This window comes from Microplitis demolitor, chromosome 10 (genome assembly GCF_026212275.2).
Source record: "Microplitis demolitor isolate Queensland-Clemson2020A chromosome 10, iyMicDemo2.1a, whole genome shotgun sequence".
NCBI classification, from domain to species: domain Eukaryota; kingdom Metazoa; phylum Arthropoda; class Insecta; order Hymenoptera; family Braconidae; genus Microplitis; species Microplitis demolitor.
The window spans coordinates 12,677,579-12,691,151 of NC_068554.1; the positions used below are offsets into that span (position 1 = coordinate 12,677,579).

The following is a 13,573-nucleotide window of genomic DNA, read 5'->3' on the forward strand; positions in this document are numbered from 1 at the left end:
CTTTTAGTTCTTTACCAAGAGATGCTCAACCTAATTTGGTTAAATTATTGCGAAAAAAATTAAGAGGCGATTTAAGAAAATCTATCAACTGTGCAACAATAAATACAAAACAAGAATTTTATGACTTTTTAAGGGGAAAAGCAGCCCCAAATAAAATAGAAATGCAATTATTGGGTGAATTAGGTTGCGTTTTTCAAAAAGACAGGGAATCTGTTTTAAAATATTCTAATCGAAATAGTGATATTGCAACAAAATTAGTTGAAGTACACAAAAGAACACATAGACAAGCAGAAAATAATGCTTATGCAATACAAGTAGAACAAAGAGTAGTAGAAAGTTTTTTAAATGGTCTTAATCCTGAAATTGAAAGTAAAATTCGAAATTTCAAAAATAATTTTCAAGGGACACTCGATGAAGCTATTAAAATTGAGCAAAAAATTGAATTGAGAAAGGAATTGAGTGAATTTGAAAATATAAAACAAAAGGGCAATGAAAAAGCCGTGTTTCTTTGCGATGAAGTTAAACGCGAACACAATAATTCTCAAAAACCACATCAATCTAATTACCAACAAAAACAAGATTTTCACACTCAAAATAAACAATTTGACAATACTCAAAATTTAAATCAACAATTAAATTTAAGACAAACTGTTATTTGTCAATTTTGCGATAAACCAGGTCATACTGCTGATAAATGTTTTAAATTATTAAATTCTAAAGAAAGATGTCAAATTTGTAATAGATCTGGCCACAATGCTGAAGTTTGTAGATTCAAACACGAATTTTTAAATGACAATTCTAAAAATTTTAATAAATGTTTAACTTGTGGTAGTCATGAACATTCAAGTAATAATTGTCCTAAACAAATTATTAGTTGTGATTATTGTAAAAAAATAGGTCACAGAATTAGAGATTGCTGGAAGAAAATAAATGATGAAGAAAAACAAATAAAAGAAAATCATCCTTCAACCTCTAATTCACATTTTGGTATTTTTAATAGAATTCCAATCAAAACTATTTCTGATAAAAAAGAAACTCTCGTTGAACAAATTAATTTGAATAAAAATAATAAAAATCCAACGATTTTATTAGGACATAGCGTAAATCCTAATGTTAGACAAATTTCTGTAATGTTGACACAGGTAGTGGTCCTAATATTTTAAAAGAAAGTTTTTGTCCAAAAGAGGCAATTTTAGATAAAACTAAAACTATCAAATTACTTGGGATTAACGAAATTCCAGTCGAAGCATTAGAAGAAGTTGAATTGAATTTTCTTGATTTAGAAATTGAATTTTTAATAGTTTCTGACGATTTTCCAATTAAGCAATCGGGAATATTGGGTTCGAATTTTTTTGACGAAGCGAAAGTACAAATTTGCTATAAAGATTGCGTTCAAAAAATAAATAGTAAACAATATTTTTTCTATGATACTGATGAATCTATAAATCTATCATTTAATTGTAAAAAATTAGGGCAAAATAATAAAATAAATTTTCAAGATAAAAATTATCCTGTCACTACTGAAAAAAATCTAAAAGAAAAAAATGAAATAAAGATGGAAGAAATAAAAGAAGACAAAAATGAAACAAAAAAAGAAGGAAATGAAATGAAGAAAGAAGAAAAAGAAATGAACAAAGGAAAAATAGAAACTGATGAAGAAACAGATGAAGAAATGATAATGAAAATCGAAAAAGAAGACGAATCTGATTTTGATGAAGATATGCATCAAATAATGGCTATGGGATTTCAAAATTTTAATATTTATGGAAGTGATACTGACTACGATTCAGACGATGAAGCGGAAGACGAGACCGAAGAAGATAATAAAACAAAGATAAAAATAAATGGAGAAACTACTAAAATTTTTAACAAAAATAAAAAAAAAATCAACCTGAAGATGAGAAAAATTTAAAAGAAAAATCTGAAAGAATCTCTTTACGATTTAATAAAAAATAATACTGAAAGGTTTCACCTTCGAGGTGCATATTTACCTGCAACATATAGAGTTGAACATGAAATTTTAACTACAGATGAAAGAACTGTTAATATTAAAAATTATAGAATTCCTTATGCTTTAAAGGAGGAAATCAATCGACAAATTAAAGAGTTATTGGAAAAGAATATTATTATGGAATCAAGGTCACCATACAACAGCCCAGTCTGCATAGTTCCAAAGAAACCGGCCTCTGAAGGAAGGAAACAATGGAGAATGGTAATTGATTATCAAGCGTTAAATGAGTAGACGATTAAAAATGCATATCCACTGCCAAATATAACTGATATTACTGATAGTTTGGGTGGCGTTGAATATTATTCTGTACTAGATTTATCATCGGGTTTTCATCAAATTAAGATGAAGGAAAAAGATCGACATAAAACTGCTTTTTCGACTATTTCAGGTCATTTTGAATTTTTAAGATTGGTTTTCAGCCTAGCAAACGGTCCAGCAACATTTCAAGCATTAATGGCGGATATTTATTCCGCATTAGTCGGTGTTATACTATATGTTTTTATGGATGATATAATTTTATTTTCAAGAACTTTACAGGAACACGTTGAAAGATTAAAAATTGTTTTCCAGAGATTAAGAGAAGCAAATTTAAAATTAAAACCAGATAAATGTAAGTTTCTCAAACGAGAAGTTTGTTATTTAGGTCATTTAATTAGCAAAAATTCTATCAGACCTGATCCAAGTAAAATTGAAGCTGCAAAGAAATATCCAGTTCTTACTACTCAGAAAAAAGTTCGTCAATTTTTGGGTTTTACTAATTATTATAGAAGATTTATTAAAGATTTTGCAAAAATAGCTAAGCCATTGACAAAAGAACTTCAAAAAGATGTCAAGTTTTTATGGAATCAAGAAACTCAAGAAGCCTTTGAAATATTAAGAAATAAATTATGTGAACCACCTGTACTAAATATACCTGACTTTACAATGCCATTTATTATTACTACTGATGCATCAGGTTATGCGATTGGAGCAGTTTTATCACAAGGACAAATCGGGGAAGACACTGCATGTGCATACGCTTCAAGAGTATTGAGGGACGCTGAAATAAGATATGAAACATATGAAAAAGAAGCATTGGCTATTGTTTTTGGTGTGAAAACATTTAGACCATCGGTTTATGGTAAAGAATTTATTCTCGTTACAGATCATAAACCATTAGTTTGGTTTAAAAAAGCAAAAGATGTGAATACGAGAGTTTTAAAATGGAGATTAAAATTAGGAGAATACAATTTGAAAGTTATTTACAAACCAGGTAAAACAAATTATGTTGCGGATGCTTTATCAAGAAATCCAATCAAAACAGAAAAATTTGAACAAATCAAAGTAACAAAAAGAGCTGCAGCAAAGAAACAAGAATTAAATACAAGATCACAATCAATAACCAAAACAACTGACCAAATTAATAAAAATAAAAATTTAATAAAGAACAAACAAGAGATACAAAAGAAAGTAAGTGAAACCAACGATTCAACCGACGAAGAAATTGAAAATCAACCAGAAGCTATTAAACGCAAGAAAAAAGTGACACAAATTCAAAAAAGAAAAGAAACAAAAAATCAAGATTGAAATCAAGATAATGTGAGTAGTTCTTTAAGTTCAGACGAAAATATTGAAAATATAATAAACGAACAAAACAATAATAAAAATCTGGGCGTCGGTTGAACCTGCGGGCCAGCCCCAAAACTTCCCGCTGTTTTCGACCTCAAAGATCTCGAAAACATTAGTGTGGATATATTCTCGAGCTCTTCGAGCTCGAAAAAGCTATCCCATGCAATTGTTTTTTTACGATCTTTTCAAGCTCTAACAGGTTACCTGTTATGCTGAAGTTTGAAAATTTAAGAATCGAAAATCATCAATAAAGCGGTTTTTAAAATTCAGTTCCTGATTATGTTCTGTAAAATAAGTGTATTGAGGCCGAAATCAATGTTAGGGATCAAAATAAAGATTTAAATAAGTTTTGACTCATGTAAGAAACAATAAAATATGAAATATCCGATAAAAATATTAAAACCTACGATGTATCGATTTTTTTGTTGATAATATGATTTAAACTAAAAACCAAGTTCAATGACATTATATGATCAAAAAAAACCATAAAAAAGATGAGTTGGTATGATATCAGGCACATTTTAGTACGTTATATTATGATTTATTCGGAAAAAATAACATAAAATGTTATTTGTTTAACTTTTCAACGCCGATATCTTTTGAACTAATCAATCGATTTTGATAGTTGACATGGTAATCGGCGCGTTTTATTGAATTCTAGAGCTGATTAAAATTTGAAATCGATCGCGTCAGTCGTTTCGAAAATATTTAGAAAAAACCGTTTTTCACCATTTCTTTCTCCCGCGATAACTCTCGAACGAATTATCCGATTTTGATGTTTGAGGTGGCAATCGACGCGTTTTATTGAGTACTAGAGCTGATTAGATTTTAAAGTCGATCGTATCAGTTGTTTTTGAGAAATCAATAAAAAACTAAAAAAAAAATTTTTTTTTTTCGTAATTCGCAAATATTTTTGAGTCTATTTGATCAAATAATCTGAAATTTTCAGGAAAGTTGATGGCCAACAAGCTCTTTCGATTGCCACCTCAACCATCCAAATCGATTCATTAGTTCAAAAGTTACAAAGAGTTTACATACATACACACACACACACACACACACACACACACACACACACACACACACACACACACACACACACACATACACACATTCAGACATCATTCTGAAAATAGTCAGAATAGCTTCCTAGGACCTCAAAACGTCGACATCTGATAAAAACTCGATTTTCAAAAATCGGGGTGAAAACTAACTTCCCGAAATTTTTGAAAATCGTCGATTTTCTTAGCGGGAAGTTAAAGAAAATTCATCAGATCATAGCGATTCAGATATAAAAGAAAATTTAGAAACGGGAAATGTTCGTAATATAGTTGATGTAAAGATTATATTCATTTCAAAAAAGATAATTTAGCTTATTTTATCAGCACCAATGGTGAACCATGCGATAATGGCGCAATTAAATTAAAAGAATTGAATAAATTACCGACATTTAAAAATTTAGAGCTAGGAAAAGTAGTTGAAAAAAAAATCAAAACTAAATATTATTTTGCTTTATCTATTCATGAAAAAGAAAAAGAATCAATTGCAATTTTAATTGAAAATTTAAAAGTGATTTTTGAAAATTTAAAAGAAACTTTAGAAAAATTTAAATTAAAAACAGTAAGTTTCGCAAAAAGTGAAAATATAGAAAATTTACCTTGGAATAATATCATAACAGAATTAAAAAATGTTTTTGACGGAACTGATATTAAAATTATGATTTTTTTGGGCACAATTATTTATGTTCCTAATGAAAAAAGAGATGAAATTTTTTATGAAATGCATAAATCACCAATTGGGGGTCATAAAGGGGTTACTAAAACTTATCAAAGAATTAAAAAAGACTATTATTGGGAAAATTTGAAAAATGATATTCAACGTAGAATTCAACAATGTTTAGATTGTCAATTAAAAAAATTAGTTCGTGTAAAACATGGAGAACCTATGATTATTACCGATACTCTAGCTACGTGTTTCTGGAAAATTTCTATGGATATTGTCGGTGCAAAACAAAAAACTAAAAGGGGAAATGAATATATTTTAACTATTCAAGTTTTATTTTCTAAATTTTGTATTGCAGAAGTATTACCTAACACTTCAGCTACAACAATTTCAACTGCTTTTGTTAAAAGATTTTTTGGTTAATTTGGTCCACCAAAAATTATTCTAACAGACCAAGGTCGTAACTTTTTAAGTGCTATTTTAAAATGCGTAGCAAAACGATTCGGTATTAAAAAACTTAAAACTACAGCTTATCATCCACAACGTAACGGTTCATTAGAACGATCGCATCACACATTAAACGAATACCTTAAACATTACTCATCCATTGATGAAGAGTGGGACGAATGGATCGAGTTAGCAACATTTTCATACAATACAAGTTATCATGAAGCAATAATAAATACACCTTATGCTATTGTCTTTGGACAACAGTCTAGATTACCTTCAAGCGAACCAATAAGAGAATGTGAACAATTACCTACAATGCAAGGTTATTTGATTGATTTAATCACAAGATTACATGGGATAAGATTATTAGCTTATCAAAATTTAGTTGACGCTAAATACAAATCTAAAAAATATTACGATAAACATTGTAATCCACAAAATTTAAAAGTAGGTCAGTATGTATGTTTACAAAGTGGACCAAATTCAGGTAAAACAAAAGATCATTACTCTGGACCACACAAAATCCTTGAAATTTTGGGTAAAGGAAATGTTAAAATTCAAACAGAAAAAAGAATTCAAACAGTATACATGAATCGATGGAGATATTCATTCATAAATCCAGAAATTACACCAATTAAAAAAACACGAAAACAAAAGAAAAATAGCGATGAAGAAATTTCTAATTAATTTATGTTTACAGATGATTATCAATATCATTTTTGCGATTTATTTTATTTTATTATGGCCATCATCAGTAAATGGTATACGACCAGCAGTGGGCTTCAGGAAGAATCATAGAATGCTATCCTGGAAGTGATGGTGTTGAGCGTACTGTCTTAGTGAAAACCGCTAAGTCAACATTTACTTGAAATGTTAAGAAAGTAGCTATTTTACCAGTTGCTTTCTGGGTCAAGAAATAACAGAAGACATTAATGACATTCAAAGTGCAGACATTAAGTTATAAATTAGTTGATCGTTGCCCTCTCAACGGGGGGAGAATGTTTGCTCACACTATTAGAAAAGTAGTTTTGTTCCTTTATTCTATTATATGTTTTTTTTTGAATTGCTTAAATCCTTGGGAATTTCCGAAGTGTTTTTAAATTTACGTTTCCAGCAAACTTTACTTAAATATTTGTATTTGCTTTTATAATATTTTATCTTAAGTCCAATATTTGCTTTTCTATTTGAAAATAAAATCACAATTGTCATAAGTCGAGGTACGGATAGTAACAAAAAACTTAAACAAACTAATAATTTATGACTTAATCCTCAAGGGTTCAATCATTAGTTTCCAAAAATATCCATTTTTTGTTATTATCTCGCCAGCTGAACTAAATTACTTTATTACTCCTTCGGTCCCAAATACTTTCCCATGCCTTCCTCAGGCCCATGTGTTTCTTGTATTGTTCTACTGTTTTACAGTGCTTCAAGATTTCTATCTTTTTCTATTTTTTATCCGTCTTCTCTTGGTTTCTCTCGTTCGTTCTACCCTTTTTCCTTCACCTATTTGTCCCTCCTGCCTGTTTCCGTTTGCCAATCAGATGTCCAAATTTCCCGAAGACATCCCCAGCCGACCTTTTCCACCCACCCTTGGGGACTCTGACGTCACAAACAGGGACTTGGACAAAATTCTAACTCAAAAACGGACTTCAGTTATCACCTAACAGTTTACCCAATCTGTCGAGATTCATTGAATTCTCTCCAACATTTAAAAATATAAATTTGTCGAGACTCGCCGAGTTCTTTCCGTTATAATAAAACCCTATCCGTACGTCGACCAATAGTAACTGAGAATTATAGTTTATATCCAAATTTACTTTATAACAAAATTACATTTCAATTACTTTTGTTGTATATGGTTGTAGTAGTAACGGAAGTGAATTAAAATATATAATTATTAATAAGACATTAATTTGTTCTTATTAAATTTATCTTAAATTTATTTAAGCGCCTATTCTAGATTTTAATATTTTTGTGATAGACAACATTTGGTCCTTCGAGCCGGATATAAACTTTTTGTGTAAAATTGAACTCAGTGAATAGTGTTGTGTTAAAATCACCATAAGCGTTCGCCTGATTTCATCCAAGTTTCAAGTACCTGTGGAAGTTGCCAAGTCAACAGCAACGGGATCCGTCATCGTCGACAACAAGTACCAGGCCAGCAGCAGCAGCAGCAGCAAAAGTAAGTTAGTCTTTATTTTACCGTATTAAAAGTGGCCATCCGTCGTAAAATACTATTTGATCACCATATATTTGCAAATTAAATCTATACCGAGTAATCTTTCACCTAAACTGATTTAATATGACTGACATATCGCGATTGAAACGGCAACGAGGTTACATTCAAGCCACCGTAACGAATTTGAAGAAATATCTTGACCAAGCCGATGTATATCCTTCCACTCATAATCTACATCTCATACAATCTATGCTAGATACCGCGGTAAAGGCATTTGAAAAATTTTCATCTATCCAAAATAGTCTAGAGCAGTTGGACGAAAAAGAAATTGATAATCGGATAGCATATGTTCAGAATTACACTGTTGAACGTTTATGTGCACTTAAACTGATCGACGAATTAAGTCCAGCTTCGGTTAATATCGTTAATCAACCGCAGCCTGTTGCGACGACAGTGGTTGAAACCAAGGCCGCAGTCACTCTACCGGCTATTACACTACCCTCCTTTGATGGAACTCCGGAAAAATGGACCGCATTTTACGGATTGTTTTTAACATTAATTGACCAAGAGAATCTTCCGAATGTCAAAAAGTTAAATTACCTCCGAGCATCATTAACCGGAAAAGCAGCAAGAACAATTGAGTCGTTGGAATTTACCGACGGAAACTACGCGGTCGCGTTGAAAATCCTGAAAGAAAAATATGAAAATGTACGTCGTATGACACAACGTCATTGGGCTATTTTGCGAGAGTATCCACGATTAGCAAAAGACACTCCAACGGCTATTAATGATCTAATAGATGTCTTTTCTCAGCATACGCGAGCCTTAGAGAATTTAAAGGCACCGGTATCATTTTGGGATATACCAATAATAGACTTAATACTTTTCAAACTGAATTCTAATACGGCCTGGCAGTGGGAATTGACTTTAAACGATCAAACAATTCCTGCGTATCAAGATTTATTAAAATTTTTGGGTAGAAGAGCTAACTGTGCGGACACTATGCAACATGACAACAATCAACGGAAAGAAACCTCGCGATCCCACCCTCAAAGTCTTTTTACTCACTCTAACAATCAATTTTATCGTCCATCCCATGCACGCAACGGTGATGGTCGATCTTCTTCTTGCAAAGAGCCTCATCTATTGTACACCTGCATGAAGTTTAAGAGTCTAACAGTGGAAGAACGACGCAAGATCGTATCAGAGGCCCATCTCTGCTTTAATTGTTTTGGTAGAGGACATGGAAGCGCAGCTTGTAATTCACAAATGACGTACAGAAAATGTTTTAAGCGACATAATACTCTACTGCATCTTCAACAACATTACCCTGCAACCGAACTTTCTCAGTATAATCAATCCAATCCGAACGAAAATCGGAAAACCACACTTGTGTTAAATGCCATGTCTAATGATATTATGGTCACTGCTGTCCTCGATGTGTTGGACAAGGACAGAAGACCTATTCAATGTAGGGGTCTGCTAGATACCTGCTCTACTACTAATTTCATCACTCAACGTCTAGCCGACATATTGAAGCTACCTAAGACTACATGTAATATACCAATAGGAGCTCTAAACTCCATGACTACCTACTGCAACAAATTAACTACCGCAACGATTAAGTCACGAATTAATAATTATAAAAAAACCCTTACGTTTTTAATAGTACTAGATATTTCACACGTCGTACCAGATCAACCTATTCAACGAAATTTGATAAAGATTCCAGGAAATATTAAGTTAGCAGATCCTAATTTCCATAAACCAGCTCCAGTATATATGTTACTTGGAGCCGGGACCACTCTGTCATTATTGTCAATCGGACAAATCAAATTAACATTACCATATCAACAAGAAATGTTACTCCAGAAGACTCTTCTCGGGTGGATTATCGGTGGATCAGCTCCAGCAAGCAAACCAATCCAATCCAAATGTCATGTCACCGCCACCTTTCATGAGTTTGACTTAGAAAAATTTTGGAAAGTAGAAGAGTGCCTATCCTTTAACAAATTTACGAACGATGAAGAAGAATTTGAACAACATTTTCGTAAACATATCGACAGAGATTCTGACGGACGTTACATCGTCGCTCTGCCTTTCAAACCTCATAGCCCAAAATTGGGAAAATCATATCATTTAGCTCTCAAAAGATTTGAAAACACCGAAAGAAGATTAAGCAAAACTTCAGGACAAACAGAAGCGTACAACGGAATTTTAAATGACTGCCTGAAGCAGAATCACATGTCACATATACAATGTAATCCAACAGATATAGAGAGCTATTATTTACCACACCATGCAGTTATTAAAGAAACCAGTATGACTACTAAACTACGAGTAGTTTTTGATGGCTCCTTCAAAATTACAACCGGAGTTTCCTTGAATGACGTTCTGTACACTGGTCCTACGATTCAACCTGACCTCTGTACTACATTATTAAGATTCCGTTTACATCCTATAGTAATTACTAGAGATTTAAAACGAATGTATCTACAATTTTTAGTAAGAAAACAAGACTAGGCATACCAACGCATTATTTGGAAATATGAAACAAATAAAATGAAAATTTTTGAATTAAACACTGTCACGTTCGGAATTACTTGTGCTCCTTTTTTAGCGATTCGCTGTGTACAACAACTTGCTGAAGATGAAGGTAACTCGTATCCATTAGCAGCTCCTTTATTGTCTGATTTTTATGTAGATGATTTCATAAGTGGAGCAAAAACTCGACAACAAGCTAAACTAATCATAAACCAAATGATTGGTGTTCCGTTGATAACGGAAATCCGATGTTAATTGTCATCATATTAACGTAAAAACGGGTAAATTTAATAGAGTCACCATCTGGTGGTGTTTTATCTAATTTCGTCACCACTTTGGGTCGCACCGTAAACGCGCGCGCTCATTACAGCGTCGGTTTCGCTGTGCATCATCGTCGCACTCATGCCTTCAGCATATCTCTGTCGCGCGGTTGTCTGATTTTTCGTTCGGTCGAAACAACGAACCGGTGTCACCGCGTGTTTCTGCACCAGTTGACTACGAGTCTTACTAACGAGCGCACACACTGTGAGCATTCTCTCTATAATTCTCAAACCAACAATTACAAATTCATTAATAAATTGATTATCCGCTATAATTCACTTCCATCGTGAAAGGATAAGTATTTCTTGATATCATCCAGGTATTAATTAAATATATTTCATTAAAATTAAATCATATTTTTGTCCATCTTCAAACCACGCGTATTACGTTGTACGAAAAAACAAGCCAGACTCGGTTAAGCGTGGGTCTCGCCCATTCAACCCGGGTTTCATTTGTGTTTTATTACGTATTTGATCAATTGTGTTCGGTATTTAATATTAATATTAGTATTAATATTAAATAATAGCAACACAAATTGATCTTGAACCTGTAATAATCATATACCGTTCATTTCTATAAGCGTTCAGTGTATCTTAATTAAAATAACTCGCGTTCGTTTATTATCATTGCACTTCAATTATCATACCGTGAACAATTACCTGAATTCAACAAACATTCAAATAACGGCCTCGTCGCCAATCAATCATCGATCAATCCCAATTGATCAGATTCAATTCACTGCATTACATATTCGTCTCTGTCACGTTACATAACCGAATCATCTAATTCAATAATCTAATTTAAAAATCAATCAGATTAACGTTTAATCACACCTTATCGTTCATCGACAATATAATTGAACTTCTAAGTTCTCTCTAACGATTTTCAATATATCAACATTCTGCGCGATTCAAATCGTAAGGCCGATCTGATCCATCGGTAATTTCGCCTCTGCGCATATACACTTGAAAGCTTTCATCAATCACTCGATCTCTAGTACCAAGTACTATCTAATTGTCTCGCCGCGGACTATTAGATTACTCTTGCCTATACACAGACGTGTATATAGTGCCTAAAATTCTCACAAACTAAATACGCCGATTTCGTATCGTGTACTTTATAACTGCATACGCTCATACATACATATTACATACATTTGCACACATCCACGCATATATCCATATTGTTCTTGTACCGATTGTTCAACGAGTTATCATCGTTCTTCTTATAATAATATTTCGTGTCTCATCATTGTAACATCTTCAAAGGGTTTTATGCCGTAGTGCTTTCCCTTATTTTTTTTGGGTCAAAATATATTCTTCATTTTAATACCCAACCACGTCTTTTATTTAATTTTAACTAGTTCAACCATTCACCCTCCATCCTCAACTAATTGAATTTAAAAAATATTAATCCAGTTCCGTTTCAGGTGAATTAGAATCTAATAAATAAATTAATCAAAAGGGAATAATTCCCGCTAACAATTGGTATATTATCTAAAGCAGGATTGACCATGAGACAATGGGCATCAAACGATCCCTTGGTATTAGAAAATATACCTGAGGAAGACATCAACCCACGGCTGCAACTTGGAGACACCACATTGAAAACTTTAGGTGTATATTGGGACTCAGGTAGTGACACGCTCACTTACACAGTTAAATCGATAAAAACGAAGAGAATCACCAAACGCTCCATTCTATCCGAAGTTGCAAAAATATTTGACCCTATGGGATTGCTCTCTCCGGTCATAATACTTGCGAAAATTATTTTGCAAAAATTATGGACTCACAAATTAGATTGGGATGAGTCACTGCCTATTGAGCTCCATACAGAATGGATGACGTACTGTCAGCAATTAATCGTATTGAACCAATTGTCGTTTCCTCGTACTATTATGACTGCTGAAATTCAAGATATGCAAATCCACGGATTCTCAGATGCCAGTGAACGCGCATATGGTGCTTGTATTTATTTACGCATGATCGACACTTCAAATAATGTCAAAGTGCAGTTACTCTGCGCTAAATCCAGAGTAGCTCCCGTCAAAACTATCACAATTCCACGATTAGAATTGTGCGGCGCACAGCTTTTGGCTACTCTTACCACAGCAGTGACTACTGCTATTAAAGAAAAAATAAAAAATTTTCATTACTGGACTGATTCAACTATAGTGTTGCGTTGGCTTCAGACTTCTCCACAGCAACTCGAAACTTTTGTAGCTCATCGAGTTGCAGACATCCAAAACGAAACAGATATCAATTTCTGACGTCATATTCCTACCCAAGATAATCCAGCGGATTTAGTGTCCCGCGGATTAATGCCGCAAGACTTCCTCTCCGCGAATTTGTGGCGTAATGAACCTACATGGTTATTAAGACCAGAGACTGAGTGGCCAACCATTAACTTAACACAAACTGACGAAATATTGGAACAGCGCCGTCCTATGTGCTTAATCACCACAGTCCAACCGTTCATCACGTTAAATCGATTTTCAACTTTAACTCGTATGTTACGATCGCTCTCATATTGTTTTCGTTTTTTACATCCAGCTACTGGGCCGCTAACAACAACGGAGTTAATACATGTAGAAAATCGCATTATTAAATGTATTCAGCAACAGGCTTTTCCTGATGATCTTAAAGTCATCAACTCTTCTACTCGCACTGGGAATGTAGAGTCCTCTCTTATCAAATTGACCCCGTTCTTAGATCAAGAAGGTATAATGAGAGTGAGAG

The 13,573-nt window shown here is 33.1% G+C and overlaps 1 protein-coding gene across 1 annotated transcript; it reads left to right on the plus strand.

The window, feature by feature from the left end:
• The first annotated feature begins 8,093 nt into the window (after nt 1-8,093).
• LOC128668852 (uncharacterized) lies at nt 8,094-10,493 on the plus strand. Its single transcript, XM_053742657.1, has one exon. It carries the CDS (start codon nt 8,094-8,096, stop codon nt 10,491-10,493), a length of 2,400 nt encoding a protein of 799 aa, XP_053598632.1.
• Nucleotides 10,494-13,573: the final 3,080 nt, after the last annotated feature.